Source organism: Colius striatus, chromosome 4, assembly GCF_028858725.1.
Source record: "Colius striatus isolate bColStr4 chromosome 4, bColStr4.1.hap1, whole genome shotgun sequence".
NCBI classification, from domain to species: Eukaryota; Metazoa; Chordata; class Aves; order Coliiformes; family Coliidae; genus Colius; species Colius striatus.
Genome location: NC_084762.1, coordinates 43,265,688 through 43,290,333, shown reverse-complemented (window position 1 = coordinate 43,290,333; position 24,646 = coordinate 43,265,688). Strand labels below are relative to the sequence as shown.

General features: G+C 48.6%; 2 protein-coding genes across 2 annotated transcripts in view; one reads left to right on the top strand and one right to left on the bottom strand.

Annotated features, from left to right (window-relative positions):
- Positions 1-5,348: 5,348 nt before the first annotated feature.
- LOC133625272 (feather keratin 1-like) lies at positions 5,349-6,117 on the bottom strand. Its single transcript, XM_061994519.1, has 2 exons — positions 5,991-6,117; positions 5,349-5,665 (listed from the first exon to the last, which is right to left on the bottom strand). The coding sequence occupies exons 1-2, from the start codon at positions 6,115-6,117 to the stop codon at positions 5,349-5,351; spliced, it is 444 nt and encodes a 147-aa protein (XP_061850503.1).
- An 8,097-nt stretch (positions 6,118-14,214) lies between these two features.
- The window catches only part of VAPA (VAMP associated protein A), a 33,075-nt gene continuing 22,643 nt past the window's right edge, over positions 14,215-24,646 (top strand). Inside the window, exon 1 of the mRNA XM_061995094.1 lies at positions 14,215-14,498. Coding sequence (XP_061851078.1) covers positions 14,423-14,498 — 76 coding nt within the window. The 5' untranslated portion in view covers positions 14,215-14,422. The remainder of the gene's footprint in view (positions 14,499-24,646) is intronic.

The following is a 24,646-nucleotide window of genomic DNA, read 5'->3' as shown; positions in this document are numbered from 1 at the left end:
CAGAGTCACCTCCAAAGCAAAACACCCGTCCCACTTGTGTTTTGGTTTCCCTCAATGCCGCCATTTCATTTCCTCATTTCTGACAGCACCATGAAGCCTCGGAGGCTCTTTTTGAAGTACTGGGAAGAAGTGGCTCCGAGGGGTCTGGACAAAGGAAAGACATGGGCCCGGGTCCTGTTTTGCAGCCTGACCCTCATGACACACCAAGGCCTGGACATTCTTCCAAAGCAAGCCGACTCCTGCCAGCCCCCTGAGCTGGAAGAAGGCCACGCCGAGGGCCGTGGCCGCCGCGTCTCTCTGCAGCTGTGTCTGGGCACGGCCCAGGGCTCAGACACGGCTTTCCCCGGGGAAGGGATGGAGCTGCCCTGGCTGCAGGGAAATGCAGACCTTCGGAGGACCTTGGGAGGACGCGGGCCTGCAGAGAGCACGCTCCTGGCTTGGCCTCACGCCAGAAGGCTGACACACGGCCCATCCAAAATAGAGTCTCCGTGGGCAGGGAGAGGCTATCCCAGGAAGCTTGCCTGCTACAGGTATTCCCTGGCTGTCCTGGGACACGTCCCAGCTGCCTCCATGTCTGCAGGGCAGGGAAGTGCTTCGCCTCTTTGAAGTGCCGCTTTTGTACACAGAGGGCCCTGCTGAGCGCATCCCCTCCCTGAGCACCCTCGGGCACTCGGCACTGCAGGGTCCTGACAGCCCCCAGACAGTGGGCAGCTGGGGGAAATTTCTTTGCCTCCTCAGTGGTGATGGGCTTTTCTCCGGTCTGCGGATGCCTTTCGGGCACTGGAAAGGAGACCTACCTAACCCTAGCGCTGAGAGAAGACGTGTTCCCCGGGACCAGGGATGAGCCCCGACTGGTTGGGAGATGGTTTCAGCAGTTCTTTCTTTCTCTCCACGGAGCCCTCGGGAGAGCTGCTCACCACAGCCTGGTCTCTTTGGCCAGGAAGATGAGGCCTGGCTGTTCATTCCCTTCAGCCCCCCCGCCAGTCCTCTTCCCCAGCCTGGATTTCCTCAGTCAGTCTCTAAAGATTCTTTGAGCGGGCAGCGCCACAAGCCTTGGTTAGATGGGGCAAACACCGTTTGCTGCACTACATCACTCTCTGCAGCCAGGCACATCGGCAACGAAGGCCACGAGGCTCACCAGGACCGCTTTCCCCTCCAAAAGTCCGTGCTGGCCGTTCACAGGCACCCTCTTGTCCTTTCACCCGCTGAAAGGCTTTCCAGGACCATTTGCTCCATTACCCGCAAAGGGGTCGCAGTGAGGCGTTCCCCACCTCCTCCGGCGACCCCTTCCTGCAGACACGAGGCCCACCGCCTTCCTCCCAGTCCCCAGGCGCACGCCCTGATGCCCCCACTTCCGAGGGGAGTTGAGAGCGGCCTTGTCGTGACACCAACCGCCTCCCCCGGGTGCATGGCCTCAGGCCGCTTGCACTCACCTGGGCCTCTTCCTGCAAAGGGAGTTGGAAACAACGGCCCCTCACAAGCCAACATCCCTTGCCTCTATGGGACCCCGCCATCACTTTGGAGGCACCTTCTGCCTGCACGGATACAGTCCTGCCTGAGAAATCCTGGGGCCTCTCATCCCAGCACATGAAAGGAGCCTGCATTGCAGACCAAGCATGTCGCAGATGAGGAAATGAAATGGCAGCAGTGATGGAAACCACAAAACAACCTGAGCCATCGGGACGGGCATTTTGCTTTGCAGGTGACTCTGTTGGATAATTACTGCCCGTGTGCGGTGACTGTGCGCCTGGGGCGGTGCAGGAGCGGTATAAAAGTGGGCCCTTGTCCTCACTCTCTCATCCACTCCTCTCGCCTCCATCTCCTTGCCAGCAAGGTGAGTCTGAAGCTCTTTATGCTCCTTCTTCTGTTTCTCTTCCCTCTCGTCCCCCTGTGGCATATCCCAGCACACACCTGCGCCTCGGTCCTCCACTTGCTTTTGGGGCCGCTTGTCATGCGAGAGGGAAGGAGGCGGAAGGCGTGACACGAAGGTGTCTCCTGACCTACGGGTCAGTAGGAATCTCCCTGGGCTTTGTTCCTCTTTGCAGGGCTCTTTTGGAATGTGGGGAAGGAGATGCCCGTGGGCTTCCCTACAACACCTACAGCCCTTGTCACCATCTCATGGCTTTGATGCAGCGAGACGGGTTGCCGGGCTGCTCCTTACTCACCCCACCTGCTTTCTTTCTCCCCCCCCACCCCGCCCTGTTTCCCTCCAGGTCACCTCCGTCCCGCAGCCATGTCCTGCTACAGCTCGTGCCAGCCCTGCGGCCCGACCCCGCTGGCCAACAGCTGCAACGAGCCCTGTGTCAGGCAGTGCCAGGACTCCACCGTCGTCATCCAGCCCTCCCCCGTGGTGGTCACCCTGCCCGGCCCCATCCTCAGCTCCTTCCCGCAGAACACCGCCGTGGGCTCCTCCACCTCCGCCGCCGTTGGCAGCATCCTCAGCAGCCAGGGAGTGCCCATCTCCTCCGGGGGCTTTGGCCTCTCCGGCTTTGGCAGCGGCCTGTGCGGCAGGAGGATCCTCCCCTGCTAAAGCTGCTCCAGCACTGGGGCCTCCACTCACACAACCCCCTTTTCCCCTTTTGAATCATTAAAGTTCTGCTGCATTGCATCCCATGCCTCTGTGTAGTCCTGGCTCTTGCAGATGCTCCTCCCAGCTGCCCACGCAGAGACAAGTTGCTCAGGGCTGCTCTGCGTGGGGCTTCTTGACCATGTTTTTGTCGGGATGGGCAACACACGCTCGCACTGACTGTGTGTCGTTACGCATCCCGCGACCCTCTAGTTTCTCTCCTTTTCGGCCTTTTTGGGTGCGTACAGAGTCACCCGACGCAGTCCGGTGACTGCCAGCCCCTTGGCCGTCAAAACCTCGTCTTTTTTCCGTTTGGTTTTTTTTTTTTTTTTTCCCCTCATTAAGCTCAACGTTTGACCAAGGGCAGTAGGAGAACCACATGTGTTATGAACAAGACACGGGCACTCGCTTCCCAGGAGAGGCCAGGAGAAGCCGTCCCTACCACCGCGTTCTCACAGCCAGGGACAGGGTGCACTCGGCTGCCCCAGCACAGAACCGTGTTGTCACCGAAGGGTGCAACGGTTTGGGTGGGAAGAGGCCTTTGAAGATCATCCAATCCAACCCTCCTGCCAGAGGCAGGGATATCTGTCACTAGATCACGTTATTCAAATTGCTGGCAAATCTGATCCCTCAGCCTTCCTTCATGACAAGGCTGATGCATCCCTACCGTCATTTTTGTAGCCCTTCTCTGGAGCTGCTACAACAGGTCCCCGTCTTTTTTTTCGGATGGGGGTCCCAGGGAGGAAACGTTGCTCCAGCTGCAGCCCCAAGGAGAGCTGAGAAACTTTCCCCTGCAACACCCTCCACAACCACCCCTGACCAAGGGATGATTTTTCCAGCAGCTGCCACCCAGGGTCCGGCCACCTCAGGCCGTGGGTCGCTGTCACTTCAGCCAAAGGCATCCCTTGTCACGCCAGCATCACACCAGAGTCCCAGATGGGAAGAGGGAGGTGCGTTCCCAGACCCTCTCCACGAGACAGCTCCCGCGGCATAGTATGGGCAGCAATGCCAGGCCACAGCACGTAGCCATTGCTTCCATTAACACCTTCAAAAGAGCAGACACAGAGGGAAGCAGTTCAGCCACCAGAGCCCCTGACCTGCACAGGCGCCTGCTAACAAGTAACTGCTACACAGCCCCTGCATGCTCAGCTCAAAACTGCCAGCGTCTCCAGCCCCACGGGAGCTCAGAAGAACGAGGACAGCTTTCTTAGGAGCACAGTAAGAACAACGGTTACGCTTGGAACAAGACGCTGTCGCACACGCACGTCAAAGGCAGAACCCTGGGCAGGACTAACGGGAAGCAGAGTCGAGAGCCTGCGACCAAGCCTGGCCCGTGTCTGCCAAACCACGCAGAACCGAGCTGGAAGGTAGGTGCAGCAGGGGGAGAGGGCGACCACCGACGCATGGAGGACCACCAGGAACCACCAAAGACCCTCTGAGAGCACGCGTAGGAGACATTTGCAACGATGCAGCAACGTGGGAACTGTGTGCAAGTTACTAACCAACCCTTATCAATGGCAGCGTACGACCTTGTAACTTTGGTGCACAAAGACAGGGCGGAAACCTGTGTCGGGTGCGCTTGGCCTGTGCCACTACCACCGAGCAGCTGGGACGGCGCCAACCGGAATCCATCAGCGGCGTCTCTGCCGAGGGCGTGACTCTGGGCGAGCTGCAGCAACACAGCGTTCGGACAACACCAAAAAGGCAGCGGGGAGCTGGCGTTTGCTGCCTGCCAAGCGCTCCCCCGGACACTCTATCGCTACCCCTCCTCAACGTGAAAGAGGGGGAAAAAGAAGGTGACAGCCTCGTGGGTCGAGGTAAAGACGGCCGAACGAGGGAAAGAAAGCAAAGCGCGCGCGGAAGCACGGCACAGAGACTTCTTCTGTGCCTCCCACCAGCAGTCCGTGAGCATCCCCTCCTGGGAAGCAGAGTCACGGGACCTTTTACAGTTCCTTCGGAAGACAAGCAGCTCAAGAAGGAGTGCCCCCCAGTCCCCCACCTCCTCCTTCCCCTTAGCATTTATGGCCGACCACGGTGTCGTACGGTACGGAAGAAGCTTTTGGTCAGCCTGGGTCAGCCGTCCAGGCCGTGTCCTCAGTTGGGCTGCTGCGCGGGCACCGCCAGGCAAAAGCCAGAACACGAATGTCTTCTCAACAGCATTCGAGCTACAACCAGAAAGAAGCAGCAGGAGGGCAAATGCAGTGAGGCCTACCTCCACCCCAGGTAGGCTCGTTACGATATTGCCGCCACTCGCTGCACAACCGTCCTGAACAACCTCCGCTCAAAACCATCCCTGGGCAACGTCTCTTGGCCCGGGCAACGGGGGAGAGCGTCTGCAGGGGAAAGGATGACGCAGAGGCGTGAGCTTGGCATGCAGCAGAACTTTAATGAGTCCAAGAGTGGAGATCGAGGTTGCTCCGAGTGGATAAGCCGGTGCAGGGAGCACCGTGGCTGTGGCAGACAATCCGGCCGCTGCCCACCTGCCCACCCCAGAGAGGGAGCAGGACCAGCAGCCTTCCCTTCCCTAGGCTGGCTTTGTGGGGCTCACAGCCCAGGGCAGCACAAGAGAGCAAGGGCATGGGAGGGAAAGGAGAGAGGGGAAGAGGGTAAAGGCAGGCACGGGCCGTGCTCTCCGAGAGCCCAGGCTGGCCCCGTCCTTCTGCTGGGGCGGCTGGGGTCGCTCAGCCCCTCTTGCAAGCAACAAGCCGATGCTCCGTTCCCCGGCCCGGGACCATCCTGTGGCTCCCTGAGGCCTTTCCCAGGGCCATCGGCGGCAGCAGCTTTAGCAGGGGAGGATCCTCCTGCCGCACAGGCCGCTGCCAAAGCCGGAGAGGCCAAAGCCCCCGGAGGAGATGGGCACTCCCTGGCTGCTGAGGATGCTGCCAACGGCGGCGGAGGTGGAGGAGCCCACGGCGGTGTTCTGCGGGAAGGAGCTGAGGATGGGGCCGGGCAGGGTGACCACCACGGGGGAGGGCTGGATGACGACGGTGGAGTCCTGGCACTGCCTGACACAGGGCTCGTTGCAGCTGTTGGCCAGCGGGGTCGGGCCGCAGGGCTGGCACGAGCTGTAGCAGGACATGGCTGCGGGACGGAGGTGACCTGGAGGGAAACAGGGCCCCGGCGGGAAGAAAGAAAGCAGGTGGGGTGAGTAAGGAGCGGCCCGTCAGCCTCCGTAAGGAAGACCCTTTCCTTCCCACAGCTCAACAGAGTGTGGCCAAGACCAGCCGTGCCCACAGAGCTCCCAGCCCAGCCCACGGTTCAGCGGACACCTCAGCCCAGACCAAAACCTCCCCATCTCGCACGCTCCCTCTCCCACGGCCAGCAGCCTCAGGACGCAGCAGAGGGGGAAAAGGCAGCTGTGTGCTGGGAAATCCCAGAGGAGTCAGGACTGACAGGACGAGGAAGACAAGCAAGGGGATCGCACTCACCTTGTTCCCAAGGAGATGGAGGCGAGAGGAGCGGATGAGAGAGTGAGGACAAGGGCCCACTTTTATACTGCTCCTGCACCGCCCCAGGCCCACAGTCACCGCACACGGGCAGTAATTATCCATCAGAGTCACCTCCAAAGCAAAACACCCGTCCCACTTGTGTTTTGGTTTCCCTCAATGCCGCCATTTCATTTCCTCATTTCTGACAGCACCATGAAGCCTCGGAGGCTCTTTTTGAAGTACTGGGAAGAAGTGGCTCCGAGGGGTCTGGACAAAGGAAAGACATGGGCCCGGGTCCTGTTTTGCAGCCTGACCCTCATGACACACCAAGGCCTGGACATTCTTCCAAAGCAAGCCGACTCCTGCCAGCCCCCTGAGCTGGAAGAAGGCCACGCCGAGGGCCGTGGCCGCCGCGTCTCTCTGCAGCTGTGTCTGGGCACGGCCCAGGGCTCAGACACGGCTTTCCCCGGGGAAGGGATGGAGCTGCCCTGGCTGCAGGGAAATGCAGACCTTCGGAGGACCTTGGGAGGACGCGGGCCTGCAGAGAGCACGCTCCTGGCTTGGCCTCACGCCAGAAGGCTGACACACGGCCCATCCAAAATAGAGTCTCCGTGGGCAGGGAGAGGCTATCCCAGGAAGCTTGCCTGCTACAGGTATTCCCTGGCTGTCCTGGGACACGTCCCAGCTGCCTCCATGTCTGCAGGGCAGGGAAGTGCTTCGCCTCTTTGAAGTGCCGCTTTTGTACACAGAGGGCCCTGCTGAGCGCATCCCCTCCCTGAGCACCCTCGGGCACTCGGCACTGCAGGGTCCTGACAGCCCCCAGACAGTGGGCAGCTGGGGGAAATTTCTTTGCCTCCTCAGTGGTGATGGGCTTTTCTCCGGTCTGCGGATGCCTTTCGGGCACTGGAAAGGAGACCTACCTAACCCTAGCGCTGAGAGAAGACGTGTTCCCCGGGACCAGGGATGAGCCCCGACTGGTTGGGAGATGGTTTCAGCAGTTCTTTCTTTCTCTCCACGGAGCCCTCGGGAGAGCTGCTCACCACAGCCTGGTCTCTTTGGCCAGGAAGATGAGGCCTGGCTGTTCATTCCCTTCAGCCCCCCCGCCAGTCCTCTTCCCCAGCCTGGATTTCCTCAGTCAGTCTCTAAAGATTCTTTGAGCGGGCAGCGCCACAAGCCTTGGTTAGATGGGGCAAACACCGTTTGCTGCACTACATCACTCTCTGCAGCCAGGCACATCGGCAACGAAGGCCACGAGGCTCACCAGGACCGCTTTCCCCTCCAAAAGTCCGTGCTGGCCGTTCACAGGCACCCTCTTGTCCTTTCACCCGCTGAAAGGCTTTCCAGGACCATTTGCTCCATTACCCGCAAAGGGGTCGCAGTGAGGCGTTCCCCACCTCCTCCGGCGACCCCTTCCTGCAGACACGAGGCCCACCGCCTTCCTCCCAGTCCCCAGGCGCACGCCCTGATGCCCCCACTTCCGAGGGGAGTTGAGAGCGGCCTTGTCGTGACACCAACCGCCTCCCCCGGGTGCATGGCCTCAGGCCGCTTGCACTCACCTGGGCCTCTTCCTGCAAAGGGAGTTGGAAACAACGGCCCCTCACAAGCCAACATCCCTTGCCTCTATGGGACCCCGCCATCACTTTGGAGGCACCTTCTGCCTGCACGGATACAGTCCTGCCTGAGAAATCCTGGGGCCTCTCATCCCAGCACATGAAAGGAGCCTGCATTGCAGACCAAGCATGTCGCAGATGAGGAAATGAAATGGCAGCAGTGATGGAAACCACAAAACAACCTGAGCCATCGGGACGGGCATTTTGCTTTGCAGGTGACTCTGTTGGATAATTACTGCCCGTGTGCGGTGACTGTGCGCCTGGGGCGGTGCAGGAGCGGTATAAAAGTGGGCCCTTGTCCTCACTCTCTCATCCACTCCTCTCGCCTCCATCTCCTTGCCAGCAAGGTGAGTCTGAAGCTCTTTATGCTCCTTCTTCTGTTTCTCTTCCCTCTCGTCCCCCTGTGGCATATCCCAGCACACACCTGCGCCTCGGTCCTCCACTTGCTTTTGGGGCCGCTTGTCATGCGAGAGGGAAGGAGGCGGAAGGCGTGACACGAAGGTGTCTCCTGACCTACGGGTCAGTAGGAATCTCCCTGGGCTTTGTTCCTCTTTGCAGGGCTCTTTTGGAATGTGGGGAAGGAGATGCCCGTGGGCTTCCCTACAACACCTACAGCCCTTGTCACCATCTCATGGCTTTGATGCAGCGAGACGGGTTGCCGGGCTGCTCCTTACTCACCCCACCTGCTTTCTTTCTCCCCCCCCACCCCGCCCTGTTTCCCTCCAGGTCACCTCCGTCCCGCAGCCATGTCCTGCTACAGCTCGTGCCAGCCCTGCGGCCCGACCCCGCTGGCCAACAGCTGCAACGAGCCCTGTGTCAGGCAGTGCCAGGACTCCACCGTCGTCATCCAGCCCTCCCCCGTGGTGGTCACCCTGCCCGGCCCCATCCTCAGCTCCTTCCCGCAGAACACCGCCGTGGGCTCCTCCACCTCCGCCGCCGTTGGCAGCATCCTCAGCAGCCAGGGAGTGCCCATCTCCTCCGGGGGCTTTGGCCTCTCCGGCTTTGGCAGCGGCCTGTGCGGCAGGAGGATCCTCCCCTGCTAAAGCTGCTCCAGCACTGGGGCCTCCACTCACACAACCCCCTTTTCCCCTTTTGAATCATTAAAGTTCTGCTGCATTGCATCCCATGCCTCTGTGTAGTCCTGGCTCTTGCAGATGCTCCTCCCAGCTGCCCACGCAGAGACAAGTTGCTCAGGGCTGCTCTGCGTGGGGCTTCTTGACCATGTTTTTGTCGGGATGGGCAACACACGCTCGCATTGACTGTGTGTCGTTACGCATCCCGCGACCCTCTAGTTTCTCTCCTTTTCGGCCTTTTTGGGTGCGTACAGAGTCACCCGACGCAGTCCGGTGACTGCCAGCCCCTTGGCCGTCAAAACCTCGTCTTTTTTCCGTTTGTTTTTTTTTTTTTTTTTTCCCCTCATTAAGCTCAACGTTTGACCAAGGGCAGTAGGAGAACCACATGTGTTATGAACAAGACACGGGCACTCGCTTCCCAGGAGAGGCCAGGAGAAGCCGTCCCTACCACCGCGTTCTCACAGCCAGGGACAGGGTGCACTCGGCTGCCCCAGCACAGAACCGTGTTGTCACCGAAGGGTGCAACGGTTTGGGTGGGAAGAGGCCTTTGAAGATCATCCAATCCAACCCTCCTGCCAGAGGCAGGGATATCTGTCACTAGATCACGTTATTCAAATTGCTGGCAAATCTGATCCCTCAGCCTTCCTTCATGACAAGGCTGATGCATCCCTACCGTCATTTTTGTAGCCCTTCTCTGGAGCTGCTACAACAGGTCCCCGTCTTTTTTTTCGGATGGGGGTCCCAGGGAGGAAACGTCGCTCCAGCTGCAGCCCCAAGGAGAGCTGAGAAACTTTCCCCTGCAACACCCTCCACAACCACCCCTGACCAAGGGATGATTTTTCCAGCAGCTGCCACCCAGGGTCCGGCCACCTCAGGCCGTGGGTCGCTGTCACTTCAGCCAAAGGCATCCCTTGTCACGCCAGCATCACACCAGAGTCCCAGATGGGAAGAGGGAGGTGCGTTCCCAGACCCTCTCCACGAGACAGCTCCCGCGGCATAGTATGGGCAGCAATGCCAGGCCACAGCACGTAGCCATTGCTTCCATTAACACCTTCAAAAGAGCAGACACAGAGGGAAGCAGTTCAGCCACCAGAGCCCCTGACCTGCACAGGCGCCTGCTAACAAGTAACTGCTACACAGCCCCTGCATGCTCAGCTCAAAACTGCCAACGTGTCCAGAGGTAAGAAAGCAAGCAGGTGGGGTAAGTAAGGAGCAGCCTGGCTCGTGCCAGCCCTGCCTTTGTTTATGCTCCGTCGGATCCAGTGCAGAAAGAAAGACCGGAACCTGTTGCAGTAGTTCCAGAGAAGGTGAACAAAAATGACGGTAGGGATGCATCAGCCTTGTTGGCCTATATTGCTGGCACAGGATTTAGCAGCACATGGCTACCAGATGGAGGTGATCTGGCAGACAACAGGGCAGAGAGGAGTAAGAGAATGTGTGAGGAGTAGCTCTGCAGAAGGTAGGCAAAGTATATGCTAGCTTTGTCCTCGTGCCTGTGCAGGGATGACCACATGCTTGTTTGCTTATCTCTGTCTGTGTCACAGAGAGACAGACTTGTTAATGTTTTCACCACACACACACACACACACTCATTTTATATTTTATATATTGAATTGTAATGAACTGTATGAATCAACTGTTAAAAGTAGTATTTAAAAATCCATTTCCTTAATAACTTTGTCTTTTTTTAAAGGACTAATGTTTTTTAGCACATTGGTTCAGGATTCATTCAGTTCTTTAAATAATACTTTAAACCACAAAGACAGGATACTTTTTTGTATTGTTCTTATCTAATTTAATGGTTGAGAGTATTTTTGTGTTCAGTAGAAGAGAATCGAGTTCAAAGTACGAGAAATACATGAAATTTTATGCTACAGGTACTTATGAGAATATCATTGTATGTTACTGCCTTCTCTCCTCTTGACTATTCAACACACATTCTATGTTTATATCTTAATGTCGCTAGGTGAAGAAATACAATGTAGTTGAACAAACTTGAAGTTCTACTTTTCCAATCTTTGGCAATGTTTGTATAATGTCATAAGTCTTCAATAGCATGGGCTGCAATTTTACCCTTGATTTACAGTATAAGAAGCAGGCCTAAAATTATATATGGAAGTCATTAGCAGTCAAGTAAATGATGACTACTAGAGCCTGCTTTATGAACAGTTTTGCACTCAGAAGATAAATAGCAGCACCAAAAAGGCCAAGAATTTCCTTAAAGAGGGAGTAAAACACACTCTTACCTTTATACCTTTGCATTTTGCAATATTCTCTGACTTTCTTAGCAGTGCAGGATGCATGAGATACGTCACTGAATGAGACCTAGAATTTTCCCCGTAACATGACAGGTAACGTGGCACTTGCTTGCTTTTCCTGACAGTCTTAATAACACCAAGAAATTGAAAAGCAGGTCATGATATTGTTTTATTCAAGTTCATAATTGGTGGGTCTGAATAAACTACGTGCATAATAAACAGCAGAAAACACTATCATGAAACTAAATCCACTCTGCTGCTTCTCAGGTATTGAATACTATTTAATATCCAATAGCAAGCAACTTTGAAAAATGTCAGACCATCTCCAGATGGAGATATTAAAACAATTATACTGAATTCACAGCGTGAAAAATATTAATATCTGCAAACACAGAGGACAAACGTTGGCCTCAGATTAAGCAAATGTTATCCTTTTGCAAGCAGTGATGAATATACTGAAGACGCTTCTGGAATGACATCATCATCTCACTGAGATCAGTGAGAAGAGTTCTCTCGACTGCAACAGACTGAAGATTTCATTCCTGAACTTTGCTACAGGGTGTTAAAATGAAATTAATCAGATGTTGGAGAAGGTTGCCAGATATTACTGCTCAACAGCACAGGAGTTGTTTACTATAAAAGATTACACAAGTCTGGATGAAATAAAAGCATTAGATCAGAAATGATACTAAATGCAACAAAACATCGATTATTAATATGCATTATTAAGGTACTCATTGTGTTGAAACAACAACAAAAGCTCCATTAACATGTTAATACATCATTAACCTTAAGCCACCCACTCAGTGTTTATGTACTAACTTAGCCATTGCTACAATGCCGAACAAGCCGATTGAAGCTGGATGGGTAAGAGCTGAGCCAGCCTTGCCTGGGGAGGCTGTGAAATCTCTGCTGGAGAGAAACTAGAGGTTTTAATGACCCCACAGGACAAAGCCCTCAGTAACTTGGCCTGAATTCAGCTTTGACCTGCTTGGATTTGGAAAAGGAACTACGGCCCTCATGAGGTCTCCTCCAGCCTCAGGGATGCTGTGATGCTCCCTCCATGAGCCACAGTGTGAGGCTGGACTCGGTCATTGCCTTTGGTGATAAGAATTAACATAATCCTCTCCCACCAAAAGCTGAGCATGGGAAAACTTGTAAGACCTGTTGTCATTATCAAGGACAGATCTTAACTTCTGGTTCTCCTCAGATTTTCTTATACAAGATATGTATAAAAGAATCAGAAAACAGGTATTTCTAATTTCTGAATCTGCATTGAGGAAGCTTCTTTTGAATTTTACTCTTTACTATTCTTTTTGAAACCCATTAAAAGGGGAAAAGACAGAACGTTTTTTGTGGCTTTTAGTATTTTGCAGCAGTTCCCTATGTCTCTACATTTTTCAAGCTGAGCCCCAGTTATTCTGTACGTAATCACCTGATAATTCTGGAACTGAATTACCATTTCTGAGAAGAGTACGCTATGGCTTACACTTTGGTGGATTCATGAACAGAAACAGAGTGCTAGTAATAAATGTCCATGTTAGTAGCAGGAGAAAAAAAAAATACACTAGGACAGAAAAAAACCACTCTGCCTTCTAGTTTACTTTCCAGATCCCAAGGGATAAAAATGCATAAAAGGAGTGGAACATTGGTTTTGCTAACAAAGCCCAGCAGACCACCAGACAATAACTTCAAACATGGCACTGTAAATAAAGGATGTAATTTAAGATGTTGTTTTATGCTAATCATAAAATAAGTCTGTAGCAGGAAAACTGCAGCCAGAGTAGTTGCAGACCTCTAGCAACATTTTCACATACGTGCTACCTAACTCCACCTGCTGAAGCCTACTGAAACCAATAGGTATAAAAAGCTATATGAGTATTTGCTATTGGCAAGAGAGGTGTGGAGAAAAGTGCTGAAGTACTGTGATGGTGGCAGGCCTGGAGGAGAGGCAGGCAGCTGAAATGGAGAGTGAACCTGAATTACTCAGTTTTCCCTGCCAAATAGCCTCAAAACCCTTCATTCACGATCAAGGCCAAGGCAGATGTAATCACCAAAGAAACAATGTGATCCACTGGTCTTACTATGATGACCTGATTTTGAAGGTGAAGGATTTAAGTTATTTCAGTGTATTTATTATCTGGGTGTATTTTTCAAATGGATTATTCTGTCCCTCTGTGTTTTTTTTTTAGGAAACCTACAACAGATTGCAAGCACAGAAAAATGAATGTGCTAATGCTTCTCACTTCATTTCCACCACCTGTAGTCCAGCCTCATGTGAATACAGCCAGATTCTTCAGAAGTAGATTTAGAACACAGGAATCATCAAGGTTCAGATGGATTTGTCTGTCCATCTGTTTTTTCTTGTTTTTTTGTTACCAGTGGATTCAAATATCCCCAAGATGCACCATCTGCTTTAAAGTATGGTATTAATGAAAAGGCCTACCATGAAAACACTGTCAGGCAAAACGTGCAAACAACAAGGATGGCAAATACCTTGTGTTCCTGCCCACTAATAAATAATGGCTCTTATTCTCATTCAGGTTTTGCAACAACTTAATCTTTCTCAACATCTCTGTTAAATACTTCTAAGCCTTCAGCAAGTAGCAATTTTCCTACTCCAGGAGAGTTTCTGGCCTGTTTCCAGGACTGTGTGAGAGCCAGGCCTAAGAACTTGACAGGTTGGTAGAGGTGTCCCTAGGCCTGGCTGCAGCCGTCCCGAGCCAGGAGCTGGCACCAAAGGCCTGAAGCCTTGCCCTGAGCAGCTGGGACCCGAGGGAGAGCCGACAGGCGCCATGGGAGCTTGAGACCATTTGTCCAATTTATCCCTCTCCCATTCCCGCTTGCCCTTCAGGGACCCACCACCACTGCTGAGGCTCGCTCTCTCGCTCGCCCGCCCTCCTTCAGCTCCGGGGCAAGGTCGAGCCCATCCACCCGAGGGCAGCGACTCCCGCGCTTCCCCTCAGGCCGGCGCGCTCTCTCCGCCTCTCGTGTGGACTACATATCCCGTCATGCCCTGCGCCCGAACGGTCGCTGCCGCCGCCCGATGCGCCAAGCCAGCGCCGCACGGGCGCCGCTGCTGCCGCCGCCTGTTCACCGGCCGTGTGCGTGTCTATGCCTGGGGTGGAGGCTGTGCCGCTTCTACGCGCCCCGGCGGCTCCGGCACGGAGCAGTTGCGAGGGCCAGGCCGCGAGGTCTCACTCACAAGGGCGCGAACTGCCCGCAAGCGCATGCGCGCAGGGGCCCCGCCACCTTCGTGGAGCCAGTCGTACGGAGAGTGAGGGAGGGCGGCGAGTGAGGTTTAGGGCGGTAACGCGTGCAGCTACAGTGCCTGCAACCGCGGAGACACACTGCACCCCAGCCCGCCCCTCTGTCCGCTGTGAGCGAGCGGCGCCGCCGCCCAGCCTCCTCTTCCCGCCCCTCCTCCTCCCCCCTCCCACTCTTCCTCCTCCCCTCACCCCTCCTCCCGCCGGAGCGAGCGAGCGAGATGGCGGCCGCCGGGGCTCTGGCAAAGCATGAGCAGATCCTAGTGCTCGATCCGCCCACCGACCTCAAATTCAAAGGTGAGGGGAGCCCGGTGCTGGGGAGTGGGGCAGCGGGATGGCTCGGCTCGGCCCGGCCCAGCTCAGCTCGGCTCAGCCCAGCCCAGCGGGGTGTCCCGTTTCGCCTCCATGCCAGGCCGCCTCCAGGCACCTCGTTCTTCTTCTTCCCTGGGCCAAGGCGGCAGGCTCTGCCTGCCCGGGTCCGTCGGGGGGTGGGGGAGGCTGGGGTACCGTCAAGCCGGTGAACGGGCTCGGCCGCCGCCATCTTGGGCTCCCGTAGGGACTCGAGAGCGTGTCTGCGGCCCCAGCGGGTGCCCGCCCGCCGCCCGCCCTGCCGTCCCGCTCCGGCCTCCACCGCTGCGCCAGTCCGCCCCCTGCCCCCCTGCCGCTCTCCGCATGCTGGCGTGGCCGCTGCCATGTCACCCCTCCGCTTCGGAAGCCCGGCCCGGGGACGAGGCCCGGCCCGGGGAGGGAACGGAAGGGTCGCTCTTCTGTCATTCCTACGGCCGCGAGTCCCTCTCCACGAGGTCTCCCTCTGGCTGTAGCAGGGAGGAGAGGCCCCGAAGTCGGCGACTGAAGCCCTGTCGCCGTGCGAGGAAACCCGGCAGAGTGTGGGGGGAGGAAACTCGCTTCCCGAGGCTACCCTCCCTGGCCTTTAACCCCTGCCGCGCCCTGCCAGAGCGCCTGTGGGTACTGGTCAGAGCCTGGCCCCAGCACCTGTCGCTACCCCCGTCGGGGATGGTGCGGTTTTGCATCATCACTCCCGGGGAACGCGGGCAGAAGACGTGCAGCCTGGTCCGCTGGCCTGGCAAATGACTCGGCCGCCCACCCGCCCGCCTTCTCCCCCAGGTTGTCGTGTCAGGCAGGATCTCGGTACAGTGAGAGCAGGCAGCTCGCTCCTTTCTTGGGAAACAGGGAAAGGAGTGTGTGCGTTTTGGAAGTTTCTGTGTATTTGGGTACTGCGTGCTGATCCCATGACAGTGACCAGCGTGACATGCTTCTGTCAAAATAGGTTCCAATTAGTGCTATTATTGTGTGGGGCTCTTTTCTAATAAATTAGGAAGACTCTTCCAAAGATGAGTGATCCTTGAAAGGTAAGGGCTGAAAGAAATGCATGGTAGAATAAAGTAAGTAGTTCTCAGTAGTATCTTCACAGGTGATTGTATTTTATACCAAATAAGGGTCACTGAGAAAAATCTCAGAATGTTTCAGGTTAGAGTCAGAAATATTAGATTTTTTCTTTTTAAAGCTGTTAATGTTGTTTGAATTTACATTTTAAATTTTGTGACTAGTGTCAGCACATGTACTTGCCTAATCCGATAAATATTTCTGTTTTCTTTTCCTTTTTTAGTAAACTCATTTTTCATTGTTTTAGAGGGATAGGATGGAATTTATGTGGCTGTAAAATTCTTTAAATGGACAACTAGAACAAGTTAATGTTTACATTAGAGAAGAACACTGTATTCCCCCAAAGCCTGGCTTTTAGAAATATAGCTTGAGTCTGATTTATTAAAGAGATTTTTAACAAACCAGACTTGTTTTATTGATCCATCAAGTCAGTTAAATCCCCAAATCTGTCACATCATGCATTAATTTCTCAATAGCTTCATTTTAAAAATTTCTAAATGGCACATTGGGTCAAAAACATAGTGAGAACTTACCTTTTGCACTTTGTTTTTTTTAAAAATGTTGCCAGGTCTGGCTGCACTCAGATTTCAATATATTGTACTCTTAGTGCAAGAACAGGTTGAAGGAAAATGCAGGATTAAAAAATAAATAATTAAAAATGAAAACCTACTGTTTTTAATTCAAAGTCAAATGATTTGTCTTCAAGCTGGAAGTAAGCCATATGTATTTACCTGCTTTAGTAGGGGGGTCTGACTAGATGATCTCTAAACGTCCCTTCCAACCCCTACCATTCTGTGATCGATATGAAACAAATAGAATGTGATTTTTATCAATGTGATATGAAACAAAATGTTGATTCAGGTGATATGGAATAAATAGTAGATTAGCAGTCATGTCTATATGGAGCCATTGCCAATCAGTGATCTGTATTGTTCTGTGTGTTTATGTACTTAGAGCATGAAATGCATGTTCTTTAGTCGTAAACTTTGCTTTCAGGCTAATGCATACACTAGAAAAATGTCTGTGTTGCAGACTAAGTGAAAGCCAAATCTTAAGCATAATGAGGTTGCAGTCTTAATACTCCATGGAAAGCGCTCCCAATTACTATATTATAAGAGCAATATGCTATAGAAAGAACTGTCTATTGAGAGAGCATCCAGTGCAGTCTCTGTTAAGTCTCTGTTTACAGTGCAAACTCTATAAAGTTTGTTTCTAGAGTACTGCATTGAAGAATACAATATCCATGGAAAGGAATTCTGACTGTTATGTGCTTAAAGTAATTGGTTAGTAAGAGAATATCAGACTCAAGTGTAACAGTGTAGGAAAATCATACAACTTTGTTTAAAAAAAAATCCATGTAGCTGATTATCTGAAGTTATTTTGCTGGGACAATTATGTAGTTATTATTATTGATGTTATACTGTTGATGTCCAGTTTAAACATCTGAAGTGGACATATAGTTGTATTGGTTGTCTTGCATCAGGAGCTTTAGGATAACAGTGAAATGTGTTAGTATGCCCTTATGCAAACAATGATTTAAATTAGAAGAACATAGAACTTGTCTTCAGGAGGTTTTGTCATGGTTTTAGATTCATCATCGTCTGATGAAACTGTCTTTTTTAAATCTACTTTACTCATCAGCAAAACTTAAGATCTATAATACATTTATATTGAATTTTATTCCACACAATTCAGGGAGAGGCCTGAAGAACATGTCACATCACATGGTAGCTAACACATTACATATTTCCCTTAGCAATCAAAAGATTATAATTTTGATTTTTTATAGTACTTTGCATTCCTAGAAATTTCGGCCATTAGTAGTGTTTTAGATCATGGTTAATTCCCTTTGCTTCTATCATAGCTGAGTTTGTTTGGGTTCTGGAACCATTTGGAATGCACAAAGAAAACCACAAACCAAAGAAGTACATTTTAGAGTGCTGTGTAAATGTATGAAGGGGACAAATTGCGTTTAAAAATGATGAAACTAAGAAGCAGTTGCTACATCATGAAATTAGCTTTTGGAGACTATCATATGGAGCACATAAAATCTCATGATTCTTGTATCCAGGTCTTCATTCCTATCCTACAGGTTAGCTTTCTTCTGTATCAGTCTAATGTATTTTGTTTAGCTTCTCAAATTGGGAGTTGTTTGGGTTTGTTTAGGAATGGACTGGAAGAATTGAAACACAAGATGCTGCAAAGCAACTAATTTGGAAGGTGGAACATCTGCTTCTTACTGTGGTCTTTATTCTGACTCATGCATATAACCATTGTCAATATCTCTAGTTCAGGAAAATTGTGGTAACTTGGAATTGGTTCCTTATGAGTAAATAAAAAAAGTTATAAACAGTGTGTTGTTAAATAGTAGCATTGAAGTTTTCAGTGTAAAGATATCTAGCATTTTAATGGAAACTCGTCTTCCTTAAGTCAGGGAAAACATTTCTGCAATTGTAAATACCATGTATTTAACTTGATGTCAGATGATGGCCCTTTTAAAAAAGCTTCCCTGGGTCTTTAAATCAGTCATAAGACATGGTTCTGCAACATCTAATTGAAAATCAACACTAGTTGATTTGATGAGCCTTGGAAGATCAGTAGATAGCATTTGGAGTTTTAATTTTATGTGATATCATTAAAATGTCTGAATATTCTGAATTGACATCCTTTATTGAAGTTCTTGCTTGCAAGCATGTGAAATCCACTTATGTCAACTTTGTAACTATCTCAGAATAATTAGGCACACTTTTCCTTTTTTTGTTGTTTTATTATTACCTTGTGTTTAGAAATAAGTCAGAAAATAAGCAGACTAAAATAAACTTTTAAGCATGTTTGTATGCAATAAATTTTGTCTTCGATGGTTTGAATTACAGGGAGAGACCACTGTGACATGATTAATTTCTGGTTATTATTATTAATTTCTGATTCATAATCTGGCATGGTTGGTGCATAAAATAGCTTATCAGCTGGTATCTGTACAAATGACCCTTTCCAGGTGAAGTGGAGAGCACTTCACTAAGTATTACAGCTCATTCTGAAATACAGATTTCAATGACCTTTTAAATAATACAAAAACATTGCTGTAGATTATTTTGTAATGATTACACTGCTGTTGGTAATATTGAAAGCCATAGGTTATGTGTTGCTGCAAATTGAGAAGGGTGAATTTAAAGGTAAAAATAGCTCATCATTAAATTCATCCCATCCTTAACGATCTGTTGCCAGAGTTGGCCCAGGATATCCTTTAGTGTAGACAAGGTTTGAAGGCCTCAAGTATGATCCTACTGCCTTATTTCTGTGTCTCGATTGTCTCAAATTTTGTACCTGTTTTCACCTTATTCAAAGTATTGTCAAATTTGTGATATTCCAGCTTTTTAAGATAAGGTGAAGAAAACTAAGGCACTTGTGATGTCAGTTTTCTGAAATCTACATTGTAGAGCATTTTTGAAACTAAACAATGGGATTGCAGAGGGGAAAAACTGTTTGTGATTGCTAACACAACTCTCGCTTTTTGATCCTGGGAAATGGTTCCATTTAAGTTAACATTTATTGTGTAATGACAAAGACTGAACATCCCAAAGAATGACTCAAGTTTGGTTTGATTACTTTAAAAAAAATTGTAATTCAAGAAAGATTACTGTAATCCTTACTCTTCCTCTATATCTATATACTCTATATCCGTTTTAAATGGTAGATATTAATGGAAAATGGAAATGCAAAATTATTTGTGGAAATATGTTGAGGAAGAGAAAGGAAGATAATTTTTTTACCAAGTATTGCTTATGATGTGATATTCCAATAATATGTATGTCTCTACCAAATTGTCAGACTGCATTGAAAACTAATAAAATTGGAGTTGTGTTATCTGTGAATTCAGGTGTATTCTAGGTGTTAGATTATATTTTGGCAGGTCTAGCTTGCAGTTTGTTTTGAGATTCAATAACACAGGGTTTTCCTGTCATGATAGAAGTATAAGGCAGTGAAGATTTGGAAGTTTTATTCTTTACCTGCAATTTATAGAACTGTGTTTTACTTAATATTGCATCATTGTTCAACAGGGAAACACTACCCAAGCCTTACCACCTTGTACCTCTAGTGTAGTCACTGGTATAAAAGCTTCACTTTTATGTTGTAATATGTATGAAATGCCTACTCATCCTGCTTGTTTGATGGTCTAAGCAAGTGTTCTACGTCACTCTAATACACCAATATTAACATTGTAAAAAAGACTGTACTATACATGAACACTCTACATGAAGACTCATTGTTCAAGGCCAAGTTGAAAAGTAGAGACTTAGGATGAACAAGAGGATCTGTTTTATGCATCACTTAATAGGTCTGAATATTTAGTGCACCAGCTCTCCATTGTGGTATTATAAATTGTTTCTGTTCTGACTTGACTGTGGTTTTTGAAGGTGCTTTACTTTCTGACCACTTTGTCTTTGGGAGAAGTTTGTTAACAAGATCTTTATGACCATCAGTCATTAAAGGGTTATTACATGCTCAGCTTACAAGCTATAAATTCAAGTTGGAAAGAGTTACTGGAGAGAAATTGCTGTGTCAAAAGTGGAAAAAAAAATCACTCACTAATTAGATAAGTATAACATTCTCCAATGTGAAAGTTGTCAAACTGCAAGGGTTTTATTGTCAGATAAGTCAGGTAAGTTTGTATAAGTCAACTTCATTTTGAAAGAAAAAAAAAATCAGCAAAGTGACTATTAAGATAATTTCTGATGTAGTATTGTTGAAAATAAAAATGCAGAAACACAAGTTAGAATTTTAGTGACTTTATTTTCCTTAAAGTAGTTGGGCTTTTATCTGGTGCATAATGAACTTGACCTCTTTAAGCTTCTCTTGTCTTTTAGCTGGGGGTTTTCTTTTTTGGTATTATAAACAGTTGTTTTGTTGCCTTGTAAATTACTTGTCAATGTAGATATCATATTTCGTTTTGTGGTTAATAGTAGAAATACATGATTCTGTAAATGAAAAGAAACACTAGGAATTTATTTCTATATGAAAAAGGTCTTGAGCATTAAGGTCGTTTGCTAAATATTATCCAAGTGTAGGACTTCGGTTGTTTGTTTCTTAATGAGATGAATAGGGAAGAAAACAAAGCAATATTGTTTACCTGAATTTTAGAAAGATAATCACACAAGAATTTTTCTCTCCTGTGTTTTTCAAAGTGTAGTCTCACTTGGAGTAATTCTTAATTTGACACGTCAATGCTTGAATAGGGCTGACCTCGATACTATGCAAAGCCTTAGAGAAAAGATAATGAAAAACATGGGACTATATGGAATGTGGAATAAGATGCAGCATGAGTGTCCTAGGTAGAATGTGCCAGTCTGATCTGAGACCTCTTTCTGTGTTTATTTTTTCATCTCTTCTGTACATTGCCCAGACAAAATAGGATCTTACCACTGGATTTACTGGATGTCATCGTATTATTTCATACAATCATAGAATAGTTTGGGTTGCAGGAGACCTTTAAAAGTCGTCTAGTCCAACTCCTATGGGCAAGGACGTGTTTCATTAGATCAGGTTGCTTAGAGCTCCAACTGACCTGGCCTTGAATGCCTCCAGGGATGCAGCCTCTGCAACTTCTGTGTCTCACTACCCTCATCATAAAAAGTTTCTTCTTTATGTTCAGTCTAAACCTACACTCTTTGAGTTTAACTTTGTTGCCCCTTGTCCTGTTGCTACCACTCCCGGTAAAGAGTCTCTCTGTTACAGACCCCCTTCTTATATTGAAAGACCACAATAAGATCTTCCCAGAGCCTTCTCTTCTATAGCCTGAACAATCCCAATTGTCTCGTCTTTCTTCACAGGAGAGGTGTTCCAGCCCTCTAATTATTTTTGTGGTCCTCCTCTGAACCCCACTTTAACAAATCCATCTCTGTCTTGTACTGGGGTCCCAAAGTTGGATGCAATACTCCAGGTAGAGTCTCTTATGACAGCAGAGTAGAGGGGGAGAGTCACCTCCCTCAGCCTGCTGCCCATGCTTCTATTTATGCAGCCCAGGAAACAATTTGCTTTCTGGTTTGCAAGTGCTCATTGTGCCAGCTCATTGTCAATTTTTCTTCCACCAACACCAAAGTCCTTCTCCACAGGGGTCCTCTCAATCCGTTTGTCCCCCAGTCTGTACTGGTAATGAGATTGCCCTGACACAGGTGCAGGACCTTGCACTTGGCCTTGTTGAACCTCATGAAGTTTGCATGGGCCCACCTCTCATGCCTGTTAAAGTCCCTCTGAATGGCATCCCTTTCCTCAAACAAATGAACATCACCACTCAGCTTGGCATCATCTGCAAATTTGCTGAGGGTGCACTTGATCCCACTAGTGGTTGATAAAGACTTTGAGTAACATTGACCCCAGCACAGATCCTTGTGAGACACCACTGGTGACTGGTTTCCATTTGGAGGTTGAGGCATTTACTGTAACTCGTTGGGCATGACCACTCAGCCAACTAATTATCCACTTAACGGTCCATTTGTCAAATGTATATCTCTCCAATTTAGAGGTAAGATAGTTGGCTTTACAGAAGTCCAGGTGGATGACATCTGTAGTTCTTCCTTTTTCGACTCCTCAGTTCCTTTGTTGAAGGCCACTGTATTGGTCAAGCATAGTTTTCCCATGGTGAAACCATGTTGTCTGTCTCTGATTAAATCCCTGTCTTCCATGTGTTTTGACATGTATTTCAGGAGTGTCTGTTCTGTGATCTTGATTTTGATTATTTGATACAGAGGTGTCTGTGAAAATAATTGAGTTGCAAGTAAAGGCTTAGTGGAAGAACATAAGGTGGAGAAGCTATAAAATGAACTACAGCACAGCTGTTGGGCTATTGGAAGCTTATCAAGCACGTTTTTAAAGGATGGATAAGTGTTGCATATGCACTTGGTTTAGTGTCATAATGACCTTGGTATGGTGGGCCTGTGCTGGTAGAACTCATTGGTAATGCAAAGTTAAGTGATGTGACGAATAAAAAAAAATAATATAATGCATTTGATATATGCCAATAATAGAATTGCAGTTTTACTGTTGTAGTTGGAAGTGATAAAGAAGTAAAACTAGATAGTCACAGGTTTATTGCAAGTGTGATGAGTCATGAAATGGGGCAAATACGGGACTGTAATTTTGAAGTGAGGGAAGTACTAATGTCAAGGTTTATGACATTGAGATGAAGCTTTATCTGCATGCATCTCTGGCAAACACCTTGTCAGAAAAAATGAACCCAAACAGGAACGGTGCAAAGAAGTTATTAACATAAATGAAGTAGAATAGCCTGGCTGGTTTATCTTAGCAAAATGAAGACTGAAAGGGGATCTGATTGCTATCTATAAATATAGTAGAAGAGGTAAGCACTGGGGAAAAGAAAAGCTATATAGGCTAAAGGGTAGGATTGATACAAAAATGAATTGGCATCAGGTGGCTATGAGTGTATTTAGATCATTAGAAACTAGCAGAATTTCAGACCTGAATCATGTCAGTCAGAACTAACCATCTAAAAATTATGTGAGCGAAAATAGTTTTAAATACATCAGATACCATCTTACAAAATGATTTATTTCATGTGAACTTTAGAAGGCTTTTCCTAGGTCATGAGTTTAGAATGTTCTTGAAAGTTTAGTGGAACAATGGTGGTCTCTAATTATGTACTTTAGCTACAAGCTAGTATGTCATGTTACATTCCAAGACGTTAGAATAGCTTCACTGAGGTATACATTTAATGTTTTTTTTCCCTTTGTAAGAAGGGATACTACTAAATTTAAAAGTCATATACATAGAAGTAACTGCTTCATATGTGAAGTAAACTTAGTAATTACAGTTTATAGGAGTACGATGTTGATTTAACATATTAATAGTTTAATGTTAATACGACCACTAATTCTAGTAAACCCAGTGAAGGTAAAGACTGTTTTTTAATTTGGATGGCTACTAGCCATGTTCCATGTTGCAGCTTAAGTTAGAATTATAGAATTCTATAGAAGTTCTAACCTGACTGGTCCTGGGAAGCATGGCTACATTATAGAATCATAGGATAGTTTTGGCTGGAAGAGACCTTTAAGATTGAGTCCAACCCTTGTCCCAGCCCTATCAACCACTAGACCAGTTCCCTAAGTACAACATACAACCATCTCTTAAACACCTCCAGGGACAATGGCTCCACCACCTCCCTGGGCAGCCCGTTCCAATGCCTGACAGCCTTTTCAGTAAAGAAATTCCTCCTTATATCCACCCTGAACCTCCCCTGGTGCAACCTGAGGCTGTCTCCTCTTGTCCTATTGCTTGTTACTAGGGAGAACGGACCGACACCTGCTTTGCTAAAACTTCCTTTCAGGTAGTTGTAGAGGGTGATGAGGTGTCCCCTGAGCCTTCTTTTCTCCAGGCCACACAGCCCCAGATCCCTCAGCTGTTCCTCATATGAGACGTGCTATGAATCCTTTACTAGCTTGGTAGCCCCTCTCTGGGTCCTCTCCAGCACCTCAGTGTATAGCACAGCTCAAAACTGTGATGTGAAGGTAATAAGGGGTTGGAGTTTGTTTTCCTGCGTGACAAGCCTGTGAATGCAACTTTTATTTGAAGCAGTTATTTGTTTCCCTGGGTGACTGTGAGATATGCTATAATTGGCTTTCAGAGACCTGTGGTCTGTACTTCTAGAGAATGAAAAGTCACTCTGAAGCTGAAGTATACATGTCCTTGGGAAGTAGTACAGTATTAGCTAGACTTATCTGTAGGAAATTTGAATTTCTAATATACAGGCCTGTTTAGATCAAGCTCTGTGTTAGGTGCTGAGTTTGGACACCTTCTAATGGTCAAACACCTGGAAAAGTTGAGTGTGTTTGTTTTTTTGTTTCTTTGTTTTTTTAAAAGAGACCTTTCAGGATCTCTAGGAGAGGTGTGAAGGTCTTTGAAGTTACTTTGTTATACTCTTGGGATACTACTTGCAAGGATACTGGTGAAAACCACAAGAGCTGTAGTGTTCTGTTTAATGTTTGTCTCTGGCTTCTGATGTTCAGTTCTTGGAGCACACTGAGAAAAGA